Here is a 20,307-nt window from a genome sequence, read left to right on the forward strand (position 1 = left end):
ACGTAGGGCCGTGCAGAGACGGGACACTGATGTCCGTGCTGTGATTCCGGCCGCTCTCCTGTGGAAAGGAGGGTGGCAGGCAGAGTGGAACTGGGTGTCAGTGCGCCCTGCCTCAGCGACGTGTGCCCCACCTTCCTTCAGAGGAAGCTGTGGACGCACGGCCCGACCCTGCGGCTGCCCCAGCTCCCTACTGCCCGGCCCCTCAGTGGCAGCTGCCTGCAGGGGTGCTCGGGGCTCCGAGATCTGGCCATGCTCACTCCCTCCCTCTGCACAGCCCACCTTTGCCGGCGTTCCAACCGCGGTCCTCCGGGCTCGTCGCCCTCCTTCAAGTTCGCACCTTCTCACGTGCGCTGGGACTCGCTGGCGTCTCCGTGGTTCGTCCGTCCCAGCCCCGTGTGTGCTTTGTGACTAGAGCCATGAGAGAGACGCCCAGTATGTGCAGGTCCCGCTCACGGCGTCCTGGCGAGGGCGGCGCGTGCACGTGCGCAGGCGGGTTTCTAGCTCGTGCTGCCGCAGTGGAGTCGTGTGTGCGCCCGTCGGCCGGCTGGCACTGCACACAGCAATCCAGGTGCCGCTCCGAGCCTGGGCTTTGCTGTCGTGGTCTGGTCCATCCACCGAGACAGCAGCAGCAGGAGGGCCGTGTCCTTACCGCCAACTGCGCGTCACCCTCCCCACCCCGGCGTGGGTCCCGAGATAATGGGCAGAGGGAGGATGGGGAGGTCTTGGGCAGCAGCCTGCGTGCGTCCACACTGATGCACTAACATGGGTGCAGAGAGGGCAGCTCGGGACCCCACAGCAGGGGTGGGAGATCCTTACATGCCCCAGGATGGAAATCGCTACATAGGAGGCTGTGGGCCATCAGGAGTTCCTGTGAACAGAGACGTGAGCACAGGTAGCGCCCTCGGCCCTGCCAGGCTCGGAGCGAGTGTCCCCCAAAGCCCTGCCCGGGGCTCCCACCCCGTTGGCTGCAACGTCTCCTCAGAGCCCAGTGTTCCGCGATGGGCATCCTGTCCCGTGCTCACAGGTAGATTGGGACAGGAAGGGGTGGGAACACGAGGTACAGTCAGAGCGTTCTCAGCAGAATTAGGAATGATGGCATGACCCAAATCAAGACAGGCCTCTGGGTGCAGTGGCTGTGCCCCGTCTGTTCCCTTGCTGGGTGCCGTTCCGCAGTCTGGTGGCCTCCCCTTCCACGTGAGACACTGCTGCCCAGCGGTGGCCCCACGGATGAAGCCACCACCGTGAGCCCTGTGTGGGGGTCAGTGTGGGTGACGAGGATGGAGGGGAGGGAGTGCTCACGTGGAGAACCTGCTTCCTTCGCTGACCAGTCACATGTAAGTCATTTTCAAACAGGACAGAAACGGCATTCGCTTGCACTTTATGAGCACGTTCCTCTCTGAGTAAGAAAACCCCCGTTGCCAGTGTTGTGAATGACCGTCCACGCGGAGGTTGGGACAGACTCTTGTTTCGCGGAACAAGCCCACGCACGTAGCTTCACACTGACTGATTTCTTCCCCAAGCGAAGGGACACTCGGAAATGTCCGTACGTGCACAGTAGCAGCGGGGTTCGAGGTGAGGCGCCTTCTTCGTCCCTTTCAAGCTGCTCTGAGCAGGGGTCCAGAATGGCCGGTCACAGCCTGTGGTCCCAGGGCCACAACAGAATGGGTGCTCGGTTGTGCGTCTTCCCCGAGCCCAGCGTGGGAGCAGTTACAGCCTCAAAGTCTGTTTCTGTTTGCTGGCTGATTTACAAAGAAAAAAGTGGCTGGCTGCTAGGTTTTGCCTGCTTTTGTTGGGAAGAAAAGCCGGCCCCCTTCAAGGGAGCTCTGATGACCCCTCGTCCAGGTGGGTTTGAGGACTGACGTTCTTCTTTTTTCTCTTGTCCGGGGCTTAGTAACCCTCCCAGGACAGCTGAGCTGGGAGACGAGGAAGAGACTGGGCGTGGACGAGCCGCTCAGCTTTCAGGGGCAAAACCCAGTTACCGCACGTGGTCGGCAGTGAAGATCACACTGGACATGTGTCCCACAGTCACACCGTGGGGCTTTCAGTCTGCGCTTTCCTTCTGTGAACGCCTGCGTGGGGCTTTCAGTCTGCGCTTTCCTTCTGTGAACGCCTGCGTGGACCAGCCAGCCGCGTGGCTGTGGAGGCACCGCCCGGCGCCCGTGGGGCTGCGCTGTGCCAGGACAGCTGGGCACACCCGTCAGCGCCTCTGGCCGTTTGAGCTGGCCTGTGCAGAGCAGGGCGCTGGACATCACAGGCCGGTGACCGTGGCTGTCCATTATCCTGACGTCCCTCCTCCGGTTAGCAGGAGAACACCTGTCACCAACGCCACAGCGAGTGTGTGGGAAGGTTCTGGGACCCCGAGTTTTCAGTGGGATTCTCGGACATCCCACCTGAAGCACAGGCAGGGCGCACGGAGCTGGTCCCGAGAGCCAGCCCTAGACTCCGGCCATTGTCTGGGGACAGCAGCCGGTGCCCCGGCTTCCTCTCCAACCTTGTGTTTGCCATGGTCTTTAATCGTCTTTCCCTTTAAGCTGTCACCCTCCAGGTCTATGTTGTGTGTTTCCTCTTTCTTTGAGGGTTATTTATAAAACTAAATATATTGTAGAAATAGGACTTTATGATGTGTAAACGCATCTGTGAAGTTGTTTTCAAAGGGCACATTGTAGAATGAAAACCAGCGAATGATCTTCTGGTCCTCTGTATGCCTGGGATTGCTGTCTGCTTCTGTTTCTGCGTCTGGAATATAGAGGAAAGAACCCACTTTTTTTTTTTTTTTTTTAAGATTTTGTATATTTGACAGACAGAGATCACAAGTAGGCAGAGAGAGAGAGCGAGGAGGAAGCAGGCTCCCTGCTGAGCAGAGAGCCCAATGTGGGGTTCGATCCCAGGACCCTGGGATCATGACCTGAGCCGAAGGCAGAGGCTTTAACCCACCGAGCCACCCAGGTGCCCCAAGAACCCGCTTTTTAAAGCTATGTTGCGGTAGTGTTGCTCGAACCAAGGAAATGTTCTGCAGCTCTTTAACCACAAGGTATCATTTCAATACCTTGATGCATTCACAGTGGAAGGTAATAATTATGTAAAGCAGTAATTAAATTGGCAATTCCAGAGGAAACTAGAGATGCCCCTTTGCCACCCGAATCATTTTGCGTGTTGAAAACGCCCCGGACATTAGAGAGACAGGAAGACCTGAGAGAAGGACCCCGGCAGCCGGATGCCCGTCCAGGGCCGGAGTCAGATGCCGACCACTCCGCCCGAGGCACACCAGCCAGGATAGCTGACGAGCCTGTGAACTGCAGTGGGATTTTCAGAAACGGCTTTGACTGCCCCAAGAAAGGCAACCGTGGAGATCCATAATCTTATTTTTGTAACACAAGATAAAATACATTGTCGGTGAGTTTAATCCGGAAGTTTGGGACTTATAAAATTTTAGAACTCCTCTGAGTATGAGAGTTGGCAGGTGAGACTCCCCATCCCTAACCGGCAATACGGCGTGACTCAGAAGTGTGGGAGAGCCAAGCGACCGGAGTGCCTCGTGCGGGCCGTCCGCACTGCTCACCCGTAGCAGCACGTCCTGCCCTGTTTTGTGTTCCGTCAGATGGCGACCGGCACACGCGGCGGTCCAGGTGTCCGTCCCACACACAGAGACCGGAGCCGGTTTCCCGCCGGTGCGTGCCAAGCGCCTGCCTGGAGACACGGTCAAGGAGCCCAGGGGAGAGCTCAGCTTGCACGCGGCTTGTGGGGTAGGTCTGGTTCCTGGCTGAGAGGAGGAAGCGTCTCTGTCCAGTCTCTAGCAAGAAAGAACCTGGAAGCCACAGACTACGGCAGGTGGGTGTGACGGTGGCAGAGAGAACGTTCCCTTGTCACATTACAGACCTCTTCAAGCAGGTGCTTTTTAATAAGTGGGTCTTGCTCTCGCCAGAGACAGGGAAGAAAGTACCTCATTGCTCGGAGGGGCGTCGTGTTGATCCTGTGTCTTTCCCCGTCATGAGGCTTCCGTGTGGGCGTCCGCTGTGCTGTGCAGAGGCTCTCACACTGAGCACTGAAAGGGAGCACGTATGCATGGATTTGGCCGGATTTCTCCTAAAATCCGCATTCCCAGAGTGTTCCCTGAAGATGCCATTTCTGTTAAAACAAGTACGCGGCGTCCACAGCTCCACACCTTCCCAGGGCATTTCCACCTGCCGCTCTCACTTTCTCGGGGCGGCCGCTGCAGTAAGCGAGCTCACGCATGTCCGTAGAAGGACTTCAGCCGCGGACGGCGGGGCCAGAGACGCGCAGCACGGCTGCTCCCCCACGAGGGATGTCCTCTGTCCACAAAGGAGGACCTCACTGGTCAGCGGCCGGAAGGCGGTCCCTTGCTGACACACGCAGATGGCCCACAGCTTAGAAGCATTTCTCCAGGGAGGCTGTGTTCCAGGGGCACTCTGAGGCCTGTGCGTGCGTTCTGTGCACCAGCCCGTGTGTGCACCTGTGTCCGGCTCGTGCGTGCACCCTGTGCATCCAGCCCGTGTGTCCAGCCTGTGAGTGCACCGCACGCGGGCACCGATGGCTCCGTGTGCTCTGTGTGCCCTGAGCCCAGCACAGCACCCCGTGGACTTGAGAGTCTGCTGGCCCAGGTCACCGTTCTGGCATTTCCTCCCTTTGCTTTTCCTCTTGCTGGCTTTGTAACGTGGCGCAGTGCCTCCTTTCAGGCCTCAGAGTCCGTGTCCATGGGGGGGCGTGAGCGCCATGCCACGTCACGGGGCCACGTGAACAGCACGGGAGTCTGTACACACAGAGCTTCTGCATGACTCGCGGTGGACTCCGGCGTCAGGCTCACGTCCGAGTCACTGTGGTGACATCGTGTGTGCTTGGGCGTGTGTGTTCTAGGACAACGGGCCGTGAACGTAGAAATGTTGGAGCAAGTCCTGCCGCTGGCAGAGGAATGGCTCTTTCCGGAGGCTTTGCTCCCTTTGCTCTCTGGGTGTTCCTGGGTCGACCGTTTCTGCGACTGGAGGTTGCCTCCGTCTGAGGGACCCAGGGAAGGGTCTTCGCAGTTGTGCTCGCAGAAGGCTTCAGGGAGAGGCCGTGGGGCTGAAGCCTCGGAGATGTGGGGGCCGCTTCTCCGTAAGCCCCAGGAGGGCTTCCTGCACTGCGTTTCTTTCCCCGTGGTGTGGCTGTGAGCGCGGCCGAAGGTGCACACGTGCAGGTGTGTTCACTGAGACTTCGAGGACGTACGTCTCAGGTGTCACAGAGCGTGACCACCTGGGGGTTGTCTAGGTTTTATCCAGGTGGGACACACACGACAGGTAAGCGGCAGGTGTGCACACTGTCCCAGTGAAGCCCCGGCCGTCGGGAACGTTCCCCTGCGGCCGGGCTGGTGTGCACCTCTGTTTTCCGTGTGTTAACTCGGGCCATGTGGCCCGTGATTGTAGGATGAGCCACACAGAGCTGCGTGTTACCATCCTGCCGTATTCCTGAGCGTGAAGAATGTGTCTGTGTGCCCGGAGAATTGCCGGGATGACTCCTGCTCCTGTCGACTCGCTGCTCCGTCGCAGCCTTGAGCCTGGGGGCTGACGGGAGGGCCAGGCTCCCCCCACCCTGGCTCAGCTTCCCAGGTCTTTTCACAAAACACAGCTTTTTGCAGTCTCTGGGAGTTCTGCTCACAGGGACACGTTCTCACCCTCACCTGGTTTAATCTACTGGTACTTCTCATTTCCTAGGAAGGTGTGAATGGAGAGGACAGGCTGGCGTGGTTAAGAATCAAGGGGACGCAGACCCAGCCAGCGGCGACGAATGGTTTGGACCCAGCAAGCCCGGAGCAGTCTTAGGGTTGAGGACGGTGTCCGTCTGGGTGTGCGGAGGCAGTACTGCTGGGAGGGGGCCTTCCCCACGGCCAGAAGCACAGGGTTGGAGGCCAGAGTAAGCTTGACACCTGGGTCTGCCCCTCAGTTGGGCCTGGGGGCCGCCGCCCCCCCCCCCCCGTTCTCTCCGCCCATAAGCAGGGAGGATGGTCTGGCCTCCCTCCCCGGGCTGCTGGGAGCATCCTTGGCATGTGAAGTGCTTACAGCCGCGTCCGGCGTGGGACCGCGCCGCGTGCATGTCTGCAAGTCAGAAGGCGATACCCTCGTGGGAATGCGCATGTCCAGGCAGTTGCTTGGGCGTCATTCATGTTCTCAATGTAGCTACTTCCCTAGATGCGACTTGCAGCAATCTTGCTGATTACATACGAGTGGAATAAGGTAAACAATCGCGTGTCCGTGTCACCGAACACCATGCAGCTAGGACAGAGCGGTTGACGGGAGCGCGTGCCCTGTGTCCCCCGGGTGTCACACACGCACACACGGGAGGCCCCGCGAGCTCTGCCGTGGGAGAGCAGGACGAGACAAACGTGCTTGTTGGGGAGCCACCGTTCTCTGGATACAGACGTGTTTGTGCGGCCCGTGTTGTGCGTGTGGAAGCGCCGGGAGGCTCTCTGCTGGTGGCTGCCCAAGGGGCGGGGGTGCAGGGTGAGCTGAGCACGCACGGGAGCTCTTGCTGGGACTTCTGGAGCTTCATGCTTTCGCAGGGACGCCGTCCTCATGTTTCCCACACAGCACGGTTCTGAAGTTTCCCCAAAAGGAGAGAGTGCTGTGGACCGAGGAGGCTGGTGTCTGCAGCCAGAGGCGGGAGGCTGTGGGGAGAGGGGAAGGGCTGGTGTCCGCGTCGGGACACGGGCTGTGCTGTCGGGCTGGGTCCCTCCGAGCTCCCCAGGGACGCAGATGACCTGGGTTTACACACCTGTGCCTCGGTTCCCCATCTGTACGGTGGAGTGGGGCAGGCGGGTGTGCGCCGTGCGGAGCCTGTGTGTGCGGAGCCCATGTGTGCGGAGCACTCGGACACTGGTCCCAGACAGGCTGCTGAGCCTGTGTGTGCGGAGCGCTCGGGACACTGGCCGCGGAGGCGGGGGCTGCGTGGAGCTCGGCCGGGGGGCGCTGGGCTGCTTGCGGAGTAGGAACACTGCCACCTGGGACGGGGAGACCGTGTCGGCGGGGTGGCCGGCAAGCCCGGGACCATGTCCCAGGGACTCACGTGCTTCTCTTCCAACTGTCTGCAGAGGAGAGAGTCCAGGCTCGGAGTTTTCTGTGACCTGCGAGGGACTGTTAGATGCGATTGCAAAGCAGCAGTCGGGGTGGTGCCGGCGGGAGTCCTTGTTTCCGTGAACCAGTTTGTAAACGCGACTGAGGGTCCTCACAGCAAATGCAGTCCAGAGTTGGGCTGCCCGAGTCTCGCTTCCCGCTTGCTGTTCTTAAATGTGGGGAAGCGGGTGCCGTCACCACGAGGACAGAACGTGTGTCGGTGACTCACGGGAGCCTGTTGCTCCCAGCACTTGCGGGCGGCTAGTCTCGGGCGGCTAGTCTCAATCGCCGCCGACCCCTTGCTCCCGGCCACTCCGGCATTCTGCTTCTGCAACTAGTACGCACACCTTTGAGCCCTGTTGTGTGGTGCGTCTGTGTCCAGGGCTGTCGTTAAGTGCTTTGTGCTGGGGGCATGGAAATGGGGACGCTGTTGTCTCGGGTCTTGGGGCATTCTGCCGGGCGGGGGCTCCCAGAGGCTCTGGCAGAGCATCTGCACCAGGTCCTCGCTCTGCTGGTGCCCGTCGGTGGCTCCGTGGCTGGAGACGCAGCGCCCTGTGGCCACCGTGTCACACACCATCTGTGTCTCCTGCTCCCTGAGGACACTGGCCATCGGATTGTGCTCCGTCCGCCTCCATCCCGTATGACCTCATCTCAACCAATGACTTCTGCAAAGACTCTCTTTCATACCAATAAGCTCACAGTCGATGTCCTGGGACCAGGACTGGCCATAGGTTTTGGGGACACAACCCACAGTGGGTACCGAGCCCTCCGGTTCCTGACTGTCACGTCGCATTCTGCCAAGGCCAGAAGCTCGGGGTCAGGAGTCCTGGCAGCACAGGGTCCCCGCAGGCTCCTCCTCTCGCTGTAGAGCACGTTAGGCCCCAGTGTCCAGGGCTCTTTTGCAGGCAGCTGCCTGGGGACCTTCTAGCTTAGACAGAGTTTTCTTCTGTGTCTGCTTAGTTCCGTGTTTTTGATGCTTAGCGGATGGAACAGTTCAGTTTCCAGACTCACTGCTTCTTTTTTCTTTTTTTTTTAATTTTTGAGAAATAATTGACTTACAGCATAGGCATCTTTTTTAAACACACCAGTTTCTTGATTCAAATGAGACTTCCCTTTGCCCAGTTTAGCTTTTATGTTTCCCTATTTATGTTTTTAGGTTCGTCACAAATCTCAATACTGTTTTAAAGTCAAACAGCAAACTTCTGTTTGTCCTCCAGCTTTAAATCCTAAAGCGATGTTGTGCAAGTGCGTCGCTGCAGCGACAGGCTGGTGCTCACCCAAATCGCACTCTCACGTAGCTCACAGCTCACTGGCCAGGGCCTTTAGCTACAGGGATAAAATCCGTGACCTGGGGGGCGCCTGGGTGGCTCAGTGGGTTGAGCCGCTGCCTTCGGCTCGGGTCATGATCTCAGGTCCTGGGATCGAGTCCCGCATCGGGCTCTCTGCTCGGCAGGGAGCCTGCTTCCCTCTCTCTCTCTGCCTGCCTCTCTATCTACCTGTGATCTCTCTCTGTCAAATAAATAAATAAAATCTTTAAAAAAAAAAAAAAATCCGTGACCTGGGAAATCTTTCCTTGACTCAGGAGTCGACAGGCTGCCTCTCCGGGGAAGGGGTGCCGCAGTGGACGGAGGGAGGCCCACTTGCCCTCAGGAGGCTGCGACTGATGGGTGGGCGTGTGCCGTGCCGGCGGGAGTTGGGGTGTCTGCGTCGTGGAGTCCTTGCGTGTCTGAGCGGCCCCGGAGGGCCCTGAGGAGGAAACCACGGGTTTGCTGCTGCTGCTGGGTCTCTGCGGGGAGAGAGGCAGGAGCAGGTGCCGAAGTCCCAGGCAGGAGGGGCTGGGTCCCGCAGGAATGGGAGGGGCTGGCACGGAGTGAGCGAGCGCGTGGGGCTCGTGGGCCACGGCGGAGACGGGACAGGGACACTGCTTCTCCCCCTGGTCCGCGGCCTGCAGAACGCCGCTGAGCCAGAACCTTCCCCAAGAACTTGTCGTCCGGCACGCACAGTGGGGCTCTCATTCCGGATTCTGGCCCACGTGTACATCCGGGCAGCACACATCTGACTGCCGGCAGGACCTGCGGGAAAATCCGCCGACTGCTTCCGGCCGCGGTCTCTTCTCCAAGACCCATTATCCTGCTCGCCACCTCCCACCTGGGAAATCTGGCCCGGAGTGGGGGATGAGTCAGGCGGTGTTCCTTTCTGACCGCAGGTCTTCACGCCACTAAGGTGTTTTTAAACTGTTCTGGAAACCCAGAGGTAGGGGTAGTGACATCCTGTGCACGTGGCAGAAGCGCTCCCCGGCGAGCTAGACCGCGGGGCGGCCCGGCTTCCAGTCTGCACTCGGGAGTCTATGGGACCCCGTCGTGGCTGGCAGCCTGGCCGCGTGGCCTTGCATGGCCTGCTTGCTTCCGCGTGTTCAGACAGAACTGTTCTTCTAGACCCACGGACGACAGCAACCAGCCCCCGGGCCGGGGCGTCCTCTCCATGCACGGGCTGACCTACGGCGTCATCCGCGTGGACTCGGAGGAGAAGCTGTCTGTGCTCACCGTGCAGGACGTCGGCCTCGTGATGCCTGGTGGTGAGTATGGGCCCAGCCTACAGACAGCCTGGGGCGTTGAGGTGGGAACCCGGCTGTGGCCGCTGGGCTTGTCTGTGGGCCCCTCCGCCGTGAATGCGGACGCGATGCTTACATTTCAGCTGTGAGTCGTTAAAGCTCTGTGGTAAAGCGACCTCAGGGAACACTGGAGGGCTTCTTTGCCCCCCCTCATGCTGGTACCTCAGCGTCATCCTCCCCGGGGGGGCGTGGGCTCTGCTGCCCGCCCCCGCAGCCCTCCCCACACGCTGGGCCAGGCCGGCACCCAGCCTAGCAGCAGACGGTGCGGGAGCCCTGCGGGGGGGGGCCCTGGGGGAGCAACCGTGCTCGCTCATAGCGGAAGAGCCTGTTTCTAAAAGTCGTGGACCTGCTCCACAGACGCACCTGCGAGTGGGTCGGGGCGGTGCCAGCTGTTGCCGGACGCACATTCCCCCCTCCCGGAACTCTGGCTCCGGGCCCAGATGGACTTGAGCTCTGTGCTGGGCGCACAGGGCATGTGCGGGACAGAAGCGCCGTGGGCGGCCGGGGACCCGGGTTATCCTCCATGTGTCCTCCGTGTCTGCTGGCGGAAGTCACTCCCCTTAAACGTGATTCACCTGTTCAGTTAGTCGCTGACGTCACAGCAACAGGACTGGACATTCTTCTGTTACGGGAAAACTCGGGACGGGCTGCAGGGAACACGGGTGCCCGGCCCGCTCGGATATCCACACCCATGTTCCAGACGCGTCTCTGCTCCCCTGTCGTCACTCGTCCTCCGTCCATCCCCGTCTCTCTGCACCTCTGTGTCTCCCCACACTGTCTCTCTCGGTCTCTGTCCCCTCATCCCTCCGTCCCTGTTACTGTCGCTCTGTCTCCCCTGTTCCCTCCGTCTCTCTGTCTCCCTCACCTCCGTCCCGGTCTCTCTGTCTCCCTCGGCTTCCGTCCCGATCTGTCCGTCTGTCTCCCTCGCTCTCGGTCCCTCGCTCTAACATGGCCCATGCGTCCGGTCTTCCTTTCAGCCATCATGTGTGCGGTGAAGCCGGATGGAATCCCTCAGCTCTGTAGGACGGATGAGATCGGGGAGCTCTGCGTGTGCGCCATCGCGACGGGCACATCCTACTACGGCCTCTCGGGCATGACCAAGAACACCTTCGAGGTAGGTTCATGGGGGCTCCTTCCAGGGGGCCCTGCAGGCGTGCAGACGTGAACAAGAAGCTGGCAGTGTCTTGATGGAACGTGTTCATCGTAACTAAAATGGTCTCACTTTTTGCTGCCAGTTATATAATTTTCAGTAAATTTGACTTCTCAGCATTTCTCACTTTGTAGCCAGTGTTGAAATAGGGCAGGATTCGTGTCTTTGAAAAGCGTCTTCTGTATATATCGCTGTTCCCTCCTGTTTACTAAGTGCTGCCGAGACTCCGCAGGTTGGGGGCCAGGCACATCTGTCCTGGTCTCACCGGGGCCCCCATGGCCTCCCTGCTGTGGCCAGGTGTGAACACATAAACATGACAGGAGCCGGCGTGTGCGTGTGCACGATGTCCGCCAGCATGTGTGGCTTGTGGTTTGAGTCCACACGGGCCTCGCTCGCCTGCAGGCCACGGTACCCTCTGTGGCCATCCACCGTGCTCCCGGAGCTGACCTCTCACCTGTGCAGGTGGTGCCTTACCTTGGAGAGGCGCACACGGAGGACCTCACGCACGGGAGACGGGGGCGTCTGGGGACTCTCTCTGCCAGTTCAGAAAACACCATAACGTGCTGCCTCGTGCACGCGTCTTGGTGGAATGTGGACTAGAGTTTCCAAAATGTCCCTGAAGCCCAGCTGGACAGAGTCTGCCTAGAACCCCTCTCCCTGGCTGTGTGATGTCCCCACAGGCTCTGAGGACCGGGTGCTGGCTCGGCACCCCGAGATTTGCTTCCTTTCTTGTGTCGTCCTGATAAGGAAACACTGATGAACACGGGTCATTTGACAACTTGTAAAACGCATTTTCAGTTTTCAGTTTTATCAGTCGATGCTGTGGATTTAAAACAGAAGAACTGACTAGTGTTCATTAGAGGATCGTTAATGACCTCTGGTAGCACTTCTTGGGTTCGGAAGCCCTGGAAGGAAGCCCGTGGGCAGCCTGCCTGAGGGCAGGGGGGACAGTGGGGGCTGGGGACGGGGGCAGTGCTTTCTGCAGGCGTCGCCGCCAGACTATGGCTGGTCGCCCGGCTCCCAGGGGAAGGGACGGTGGGCGCCCCCCCCCCCCGCACTCACAGCTCGTGTGTCCGCAGGTGTTTCCCGTGACGAGCTCGGGGGCCCCTGTCGGCGAGTACCCCTTCGTCAGGACGGGCCTGCTGGGCTTCGTCGGTCCCGGGGGGCTCGTCTTCGTGGTGGGCAAGATGGACGGACTCATGGTGGTCAGCGGGCGCAGACACAATGCTGATGACATCGTGGCCACAGCGCTGGCCGTGGAGCCCATGAAATTCGTCTACAGGGGAAGGTGGGTGTGCCCTCCGGGACCTCAGCACTCGGTGGTTTGCACGCGGTGCTTTTTATATAAAAATGCACAAATTCCTTAAGCCGATGGGACTCAGTGACTCCTGACATGCCAAATAATTCCGAGAGTCCAGTTTTAGAGGAATTTCCTGCGCCCCATACCTGTGCTTTCATCACTTCCCTCCTATGCGAAGTAAAAACATTGATTTAAAAAGCCCGTTTTTAAAGTAAATACACAAAGAAAAGAGCCAAATGTTCGTCTTGGTGCAGGTCATCTAGAAAGACAGAAGGATAACCATCGAGCCGCAGACTACTGGGAGACCGAGCCCCTGACGCGCCCCTACCCTGCCGGCTTGCACGCGGCGTGTTAAGTTGGGGGGTCAGCTCCCCCGTGTCTGGCTGATTTGAAGGAAATCTTGAACTGCTTTCGAGTCTTACGTCTGCTTGTCAGGCCGACGGGAGCAGGGGTGGCAGACACTGGGGTGTTAGGGCTCGTGTTCGTTGTCGCAGTGCAGGCTCTGGGGCAGGGGGATGCTCTGGGGTCAGAGCCTACAAGGCCACATCGGCCGAGTGAGACAGGCACGTTGGCAGAAATCCGCTCGTCCCAAACGGAAGTTCCCACTGACATGCGGAATACGACCTCACAGGAGCAAACCCTACGTGCGGCTTGCAGGGCTTTCCCAATCTCGGGGACCGGCAGGCATGTCCCACAGGGTGGCGCCCGCTAGCCCGTGCCACGGTGGCTGCGGTGGAAACTGCGGGCCGCTCTCCACACGGTTCCTGCTCCGGAGCCGAGGCTGCCTGCTCCTGACCACAGAAGCACCCCTGCTGGCGCGTGTCCAGCGTGTACCCACCGCCCTCGGCCCTCTCTGTGCCCGCAGGATCGCCGTGTTCTCGGTGACTGTCCTGCATGACGAGAGGATCGTGATCGTGGCCGAGCAGAGGCCTGACTCCACGGAGGAGGACAGCTTCCAGTGGATGAGCAGGGTTCTCCAGGTAGCTCTTGCCCCCTGGCCGGCCTGCCCGCCTCCCTCCACTGTCCGTCAGGCTGTGGCCACCCCTGGCAATGGTGCCCTGTGCTCCCTGACCCTCCCCCGCTGCAGCAGAAAGGGCATTGACCGGGAAATGTAACTGCCTGCTTGGAAAGTAACTGAGCAGACGGAGGGTCGGGATCCAGGGTCTGCAAACCTGGTCTCCTCCGTTCACTTGGGGGCGTCACAAGTGATGGGGTTTCTTCTCATCGTGAGGTTGTATTTCCTTGCTCAGGGTCCTTTCTCAGGGCACGAGGTGTTTCCCAAATCCCACGTACAGTCAGCCGACATGCAGGGTTTGGAGAGACAGCCCTTTTCTTGGCATCGGCGCGGCACACACACGTGGCAGACGGCACTCAGTCTGCTCGTTTGCTTCATGTCCGTCTGCAGTACCTGCTCACGTGGTTCCCTCTCCCGTGGCTTTCCAGGCAATTGACAGCATCCATCAAGTTGGGGTTTACTGCCTGGCCTTGGTTCCAGCAAACACCCTTCCCAAAACCCCACTCGGCGGGATCCACCTGTCAGAAACGAAGCAGCTCTTCCTGGAGGGCTCACTTCACCCCTGCAACGTCCTGATGTGCCCCCACACCTGTGTCACAAACTTGCCTAAACCCCGACAGAAGCAACCAGGTAGGGCTCACGGGCCGGAGGGTGGTGCGGAGCCCGAGCGGCTCTCAGGAAGCTCTTCCTTTCCTGGTCCGCGCGCGCCCAGGGCGTGACCCTGCCCGACCCGGGGTGCGAAGCAAGGGCCCTGCTGGGATGGCACGGTGTGCGGGGGAGCAGGCCAGTGGGGGCCTTTGGGAAGGAGCCCCGCCTTCCCGGAGGAAGTGCCGATGGTTGGTCTGGCCCGGGGGCCCTGCAGCCTGCCTTGCCCGTGCGCACGTTACAGTACCACGGGTCCCGCGGCTGGTTCAGGGGTCAGAGCCGCGGGGGTGTGGGAAGCTGCTTGGAGCGCGCTATTATGTCGCGGTTGTAAGAGCGAGTGTGTGTCCACACCTTGTGGTTTGGGGATCTGTAATGACCCGTTGTCTGACTTTGTCTCCTGACAACTGGTCGGTCGTGCTCCTCGGGGTTGCACACGGTTATCAGCTAGAGGGACCTGACCGCGAGCCTGTGGAAGCTGGAGCAGCAGCTCTAAAGCCTGCATGCGAACGGGGCCCCCAGCGCCTGTGGGAGGCACACGGGGTGGCCGGGCATGGGCGGCAGCTGTGTTCTGGAACCATGGTGGGAGCTCCCGGCATGGCGGCTGTCGTTGCGACGTGTCGTACACCTGAGCTCCTTCTCACAGAGCCTGTGCAGCAGGCACGCTCCTGTCCCCTCCACAATCGACGGGTTCAGGGATGGACCCGGCAGCGGTGCTTTCAACCACGTCCAGCGTGGCCACGGGGCTGAGCTCGCGGAGTCGGCAGGCGGCTGGGTCGCTGTGGGGTGCAGCCCACTTGGCGGGAACACAGGGACAGGCCCACACGCCCACGTGGGGCTGGTCCTGTGCGGCTGAGGCGGGAGCTGGTGCCGCAGGAGGGGTCGGCTCTCCCGTAGAGCCGAGGTCGGCCTTAGTCCCTTGTCGCCGTGCCTGTGATGTGGACACGGTCGCGTGGCGGCTAGAAGGGGCAGCGTTTTCTCTCCTGTGAGGCGCGGATTCTCCAGAAACATGTACAGTCGCTGCCTGCTTTCGGGGCCTGTTCACTCTGCGGTTTTCATCCGAGTGCCATGCTGTCCCCGGGTTCCTTACATTCCGGGTTCCCTGAACGAAATACCCTCCTTATTTCTCTCTCCTCTCAGTCACTGGTTCATAGCTTTCCTGCAGAAAACTGTGAAGTTTTCTTCACACAGTTCACACCACAGAATGGATACCCTGACGAGGTACCCATTTCTTTACATTCAGCGGGCACACGGCCTCACGGCTTCACGTGGAGAGCCCCACAACACGCAGCGTTGTCCTTCCCTGGGCACAGCGCAGGGATGGAGAGCCACATCTTCTGTCTCCCGTCGTCCCAGAGCACGAGCTCTGTGGGGAGGGGCTGTCTGTGAGTGGAATGGACGGTGGTGGCAGGGGCCCTCGTGGTGTCCTTGTGCACACTCGGAACTGACTGCCCTCGCCCATCCCCTGCTCACGTCCATTCGTCGTCACACACCGTGGCCCTAGGGCCCGGCCACCAGTGGTCCAAGGAGCTGAAAAGCTCTGTGACTCCCACGGGTCGTGAACTCAGGACAGACGTTTACGTGGGTGATGGTTGGCAAATGCGTGGTAGGTTCTGGAGCTGCCGGGCGCCGGGTCCCTGCCAGATGTGAGGGTTGAGGGGAGAGGTCCAGGCGCTCTGCCCGGAGAGCAGCGCCGGAGCGCCCGAGGACAGCCTGCTTCCTGGGGGAGCGAGCACGGTGGCTGGGGCGGAGGGGGCTGGGTTGTCCACCGACCGCAGCTGCTGCCGCGCGAAGGACTGAAGCTTTGTGTGATCGATTTAAGGAAACAGTTATTTAAGAATATTTGGTGTCTTATCTTTCTGGTTAAATATTGGAAGGTTATGTAATTCTTAGTCTGAAAAAAAAACTTTTGGGGGGAGGAGTCAAGATGGCGGAGAAGTAGCAGGCTGAGACTACATCAGGTAGCAGGAGATCAGCTCGATAGCTTATCTAAACATTGCAAACACCTACAAATCCAACAGAAGATTGAAGAGAAGAAGAACAGCAATTCTAGAAACAGAAAATCAACCACTTTCTGAAAGGTAGGACTGGCGGAGAAGTGAATCTAAAACGACGGGAAGATAGACCGCGGGGGGAGGGGCCGGCTCCCGGCAAGCGGCGGAGGAACGGAGCACAAGATCAGGACTTTTAAAAGTCTGTTCCACTGAGGGACATTGCTCCAGGGGCTAAACCGGGGTGAAGCCCACGCGGGGTCAGCGTGGCCCCAGGTCCCGCAGGGTCACAGAAGGATCGGGGGTGTCGGAGTGTCGGAGAGCTCGCAGGTATTAGAACGGAGAAGCCGGCTGCAGAGACAGAGCCGAGGACTGAACTCTCAGCTCGGGGTTACCTTGAACTGGTCGCTGGCTGGGTGAGCTCAGAGCGCGGCTAGAGGCTGGGGATACGGGAGTGATTGGGTGCTGTCCTCTGGGGGCGCACTGAGGAGTGGGGCCCCAGGCTCTCGGCTCCTCCGGGCCGGAGACTGGGAGGCCGCCATTTTCATTCCCGTCCTCCGGAACTCTACGGAAAGCGTTCAGGGAACAGAAGCTCCCAAAAGCGAACCCGAGCGGATTACTTAGTCCGGCCGCTGGTAAGGGCGGTGCAATCCCGCCTCGGGCAAAGACACTTGAGAGTCACTACAACAGGCCCCTCCCCCAGAAGATCAACAAAATATCCAGCCAGGACGAAGTTCTTCTATCAAGGAAAGTAGGTTCATTTCCTAAGACAGCTGCGCAATTCCAGACGAGGAGAAAGCAAAGCACGGAACTCATGGCTTTCTCCCCATGATTCTTTAGTCTTGCAGCTACTTCAATTTTTTTTTTCTTTTTTCAATTTTTTTTCTTTTTTCTTTTTTTTCTTCTGCTAAATTTTTTAAAACTTTTACCCTTTTCTTTTTTAACGTTTTTTGACTAGTTCATCTAAATATATATTTTTTTCTTTCTTTTTTATATTTTTTTATTTGTTTTATTTTTTAAATTTTTTCTTTTTTTTCCTTTTTTTTTCTTTTTTTTTTCTTTTTTTTTTTTCAGAACCTGTTTTTATCCCCTTTCTCCCCCCCACAATTAGGGGTCTCTTCTGATTTGGTTACAGCGCATTTTTCTGGGGTCTTTGCCACCCTTTTAGTAGTTTATTTGCTCCTTCATATCCTCTTATCTGGACAAAATGACAAGGCGGAAAAAATCACCACAAACAAAAGAACAAGAGCCAGTACCGAAGGCTAGAGACCTAATCAACACAGACATTGGTAATATGTCAGATCAAGAGTTCAGAATGACGATTCTGAACATCCTAGCCGGGCTCGAAAAAGGCATGGAAGATATTAGAGAAACCCTCTCTGGAGATATTAAAGCCCTTTCTGGAGAAATTAAAGAACTAAAATCTAACCAAGTTGAAATCAAAAAAGCTATTAATGAGGTGCAATCAAAAATGGAGGCTCTCACTGCTAGGATCAATGAGGCAGAAGAAAGAATTAGTGATATAGAAGACCAAATGACAGAGAATAAGGAAGCCGAGCAAAAGAGGGACAAACAGCTACTGGACCATGAGGGGAGAATTCGAGAGATAAGTGACACCATAAGACGAAACAACATTAGAATAATTGGGATTCCAGAAGAAGAAGAAACAGAGAGGGGAGCAGAAGGTCTATTGGAGAGAATCATTGGAGAGAATTTCCCTAATATGGCAAAGGGAACAAGCATCAAAATCCAGGAGATGCAGAGAACCCCCCTCAAAGTCAACAAGAATAGGTCCACACCCCGTCACCTAATAGTAAAATTTACAAGTCTTAGTGACAAAGAGAAAATCCTGAAAGCAGCCCGAGAAAAGAAGTCTGTAATATACAATGGTAAAAATATTAGATTGGCGGCAGACTTATCCACAGAGACCTGGCAGGCCAGGAAGAGCTGGCATGATATATTCAGAGCACTCAACGAGAAAAACATGCAGCCAAGAATACTCTATCCAGCTAGGCTATCATTGAAAATAGACGGAGAGATCAAAAGCTTCCAGGACAAACAAAAACTGGAAGAATTTGCAAACACCAAACCAGCTCTACAGGAAATATTGAAAGGGGTCCTCTAAGCAAAGAGAGAGCCTAAAAGTAGTAGATCAGAAAGGTACAGAGACAATATACAGTAACAGTCACCTTACAGGCTAATAATGGCACTAAATTCATATCTCTCAATAGTTACCCTGAATGTTAATGGGCTAAATGCCCCAATCAAAAGACACAGGGTATCAGAATGGATAAAAAAACAAAACCCATCTATATGTTGCCTACAAGAAACTCATTTTAGACGCAAAGACACCTCCAGATTTAAAGTGAGGGGGTGGAAAACAATTTACCATGCTAATGGGCATCAGAAGAAAGCTGGGGTGGCAATCCTTATATCAGATCAATTAGATTTCAAGCCAAAGACTATAATAAGAGATGAGGAAGGACACTATATCCTACTCAAAGGGTCTGTCCAACAAGAAGATCTAACAATTTTAAATATCTATGCCCCTAACGTGGGAGCAGCCAACTATATCAACCAATTAATAACAAAATCAAAGAAACACATCAATAATAATACAATAATAGTAGGGGACTTTAACACTCCCCTCACTGAAATGGACAGATCATCCAAGCCAAAGATCAACAAGGAAATCAAGGCCTTAAATGACACACTGGACCAGATGGACATCACAGATATATTCAGAACATTTCATCCCAAAGCAACAGAATACACATTCTTCTCTAGTGCACATGGTACCTTCTCCAGAATAGATCACATCCTGGGTCACAAATCAGGTCTCAACCGGTATCAAAAGATTAGGATTATTCCCTGCATATTTTCAGACCACAATGCTCTGAAGCTAGAACTCAATCACAAGAGGAAAGCTGGAAAGAACCCAAATACATGGAGACTAAACAGCATCCTTCTAAAGAATGAATGGGTCAACCAGGAAATTAAAGAAGAATTGAAAAAATTCATGGAAACAAATGATAATGAAAACACAACAGTTCAAAATCTGTGGGACACAGCAAAGGCAGTCCTGAGAGGAAAATATATAGCGGTACAAGCCTTTCTCAAGAAACAAGAAAGGTCTCAAGTACACAACCCTAACCATACACGTAAAGGAGCTGGAGAAAGAACAACAAAGAAACCCTAAACCCAGCAGGAGAAGAGAAATCATAAAGATCAGAGCAGAAATCAATGAAATAGAAACCAAAAAAACAATAGAAAAAATCAATGAAACTAGGAGCTGGTTCTTTGAAAGAATCAATAAGATTGATAAACCCCTGGCCAGACTCATCAAAAAGAAAAGAGAAAGGACCCAAATCAATAAAATCATGAATGAAAGAGGAGAGATCACAACTAACACCGAAATTTATAAGACAATTATAAGAACATACTATGAGCAACTCTACGCCAACAAATTGGACAATCTGGAAGAAATGGATGCATTCCTAGAGACATATAAACTACCACAACTGAACCAGGAAGAAATAGAAAACCTGAACAGGCCCATAACCAGTAAGGAGATTGAAACAGTCATCAAAAATCTCCAAACAAACAAAAGCCCAGGGCCAGACGGCTTCCCAGGGGAATTCTACCAAACATTTAAAGAAGAACTCATTCCTATTATCCTGAAACTATTCCAAAAAATAGAAATGGAAGGGAAACTTCCAAACTCATTTTATGAGGCCAGCATCACCTTGATCCCAAAACCAGACAAGGATCCCACCAAAAAAGAGAACTACAGACCAATATCCTTGATGAACACAGACGCAAAAATTCTCGCCAAAATACTAGCCAATAGGATTCAACAGTACATTAAAAGGATTATTCACCACGATCAAGTGGGATTTATTCCAGGGCTGCAGGGTTGGTTCAACATCCGCAAATCAATCAATGTGATAGAACACATTAATAAAAGAAAGAACAAGAACCATATGATACTCTCAATAGATGCTGAAAAAGCATTTGACAAAGTACAGCATCCCTTCCTGATCAAAACTCTTCAAAGTGTGGGGATAGAGGGCACATACCTCAATATTATCAAAGCCATCTATGAAAAACCCACCGCAAATATCATTCTCAATGGAGAAAAACTGAAAGCTTTTCCATTAAGGTCAGGAACACGGCAGGGATGTCCATTATCACCACTGCTATTCAACATAGTACTAGAAGTCCTAGCCTCAGCAATCAGACAACAAAAAGAAATTAAAGGCATCCAAATTGGTAAAGAAGAAGTCAAACTATCACTCTTCGCAGATGATATGATACTATATGTGGAAAACCCAAAAGACTCCACTCCAAAACTGCTAGAACTTGTACAGGAATTCAGTAAAGTGTCAGGATATAAAATCAATGCACAGAAATCAGTTGCATTTCTGTGCACCAACAACAAGACTGAAGAAAGAGAAATTAAGGAGTCAATCCCATTTACAATTGTACCCAAAACTAT

General features: G+C 55.8%; 1 protein-coding gene across 3 annotated transcripts in view; it reads left to right on the forward strand.

The window, feature by feature from the left end:
* The window catches only part of DIP2C (disco interacting protein 2 homolog C), a 372,928-nt gene that overhangs the window by 268,139 nt on the left and 84,482 nt on the right, over nucleotides 1-20,307 (forward strand). For all 3 annotated transcript variants that reach the window (XM_046011076.1, XM_046011077.1, XM_046011078.1), the window contains 5 exons: nucleotides 9,536-9,675; nucleotides 10,689-10,825; nucleotides 11,941-12,149; nucleotides 13,027-13,141; nucleotides 13,605-13,806. In XM_046011076.1, coding sequence (XP_045867032.1) covers nucleotides 9,536-9,675; nucleotides 10,689-10,825; nucleotides 11,941-12,149; nucleotides 13,027-13,141; nucleotides 13,605-13,806 — 803 coding nt within the window. The remainder of the gene's footprint in view (nucleotides 1-9,535; nucleotides 9,676-10,688; nucleotides 10,826-11,940; nucleotides 12,150-13,026; nucleotides 13,142-13,604; nucleotides 13,807-20,307) is intronic.

The sequence above is a fragment of the Meles meles genome, chromosome 7 (assembly GCF_922984935.1).
Source record: "Meles meles chromosome 7, mMelMel3.1 paternal haplotype, whole genome shotgun sequence".
NCBI classification, from domain to species: domain Eukaryota; kingdom Metazoa; phylum Chordata; class Mammalia; order Carnivora; family Mustelidae; genus Meles; species Meles meles.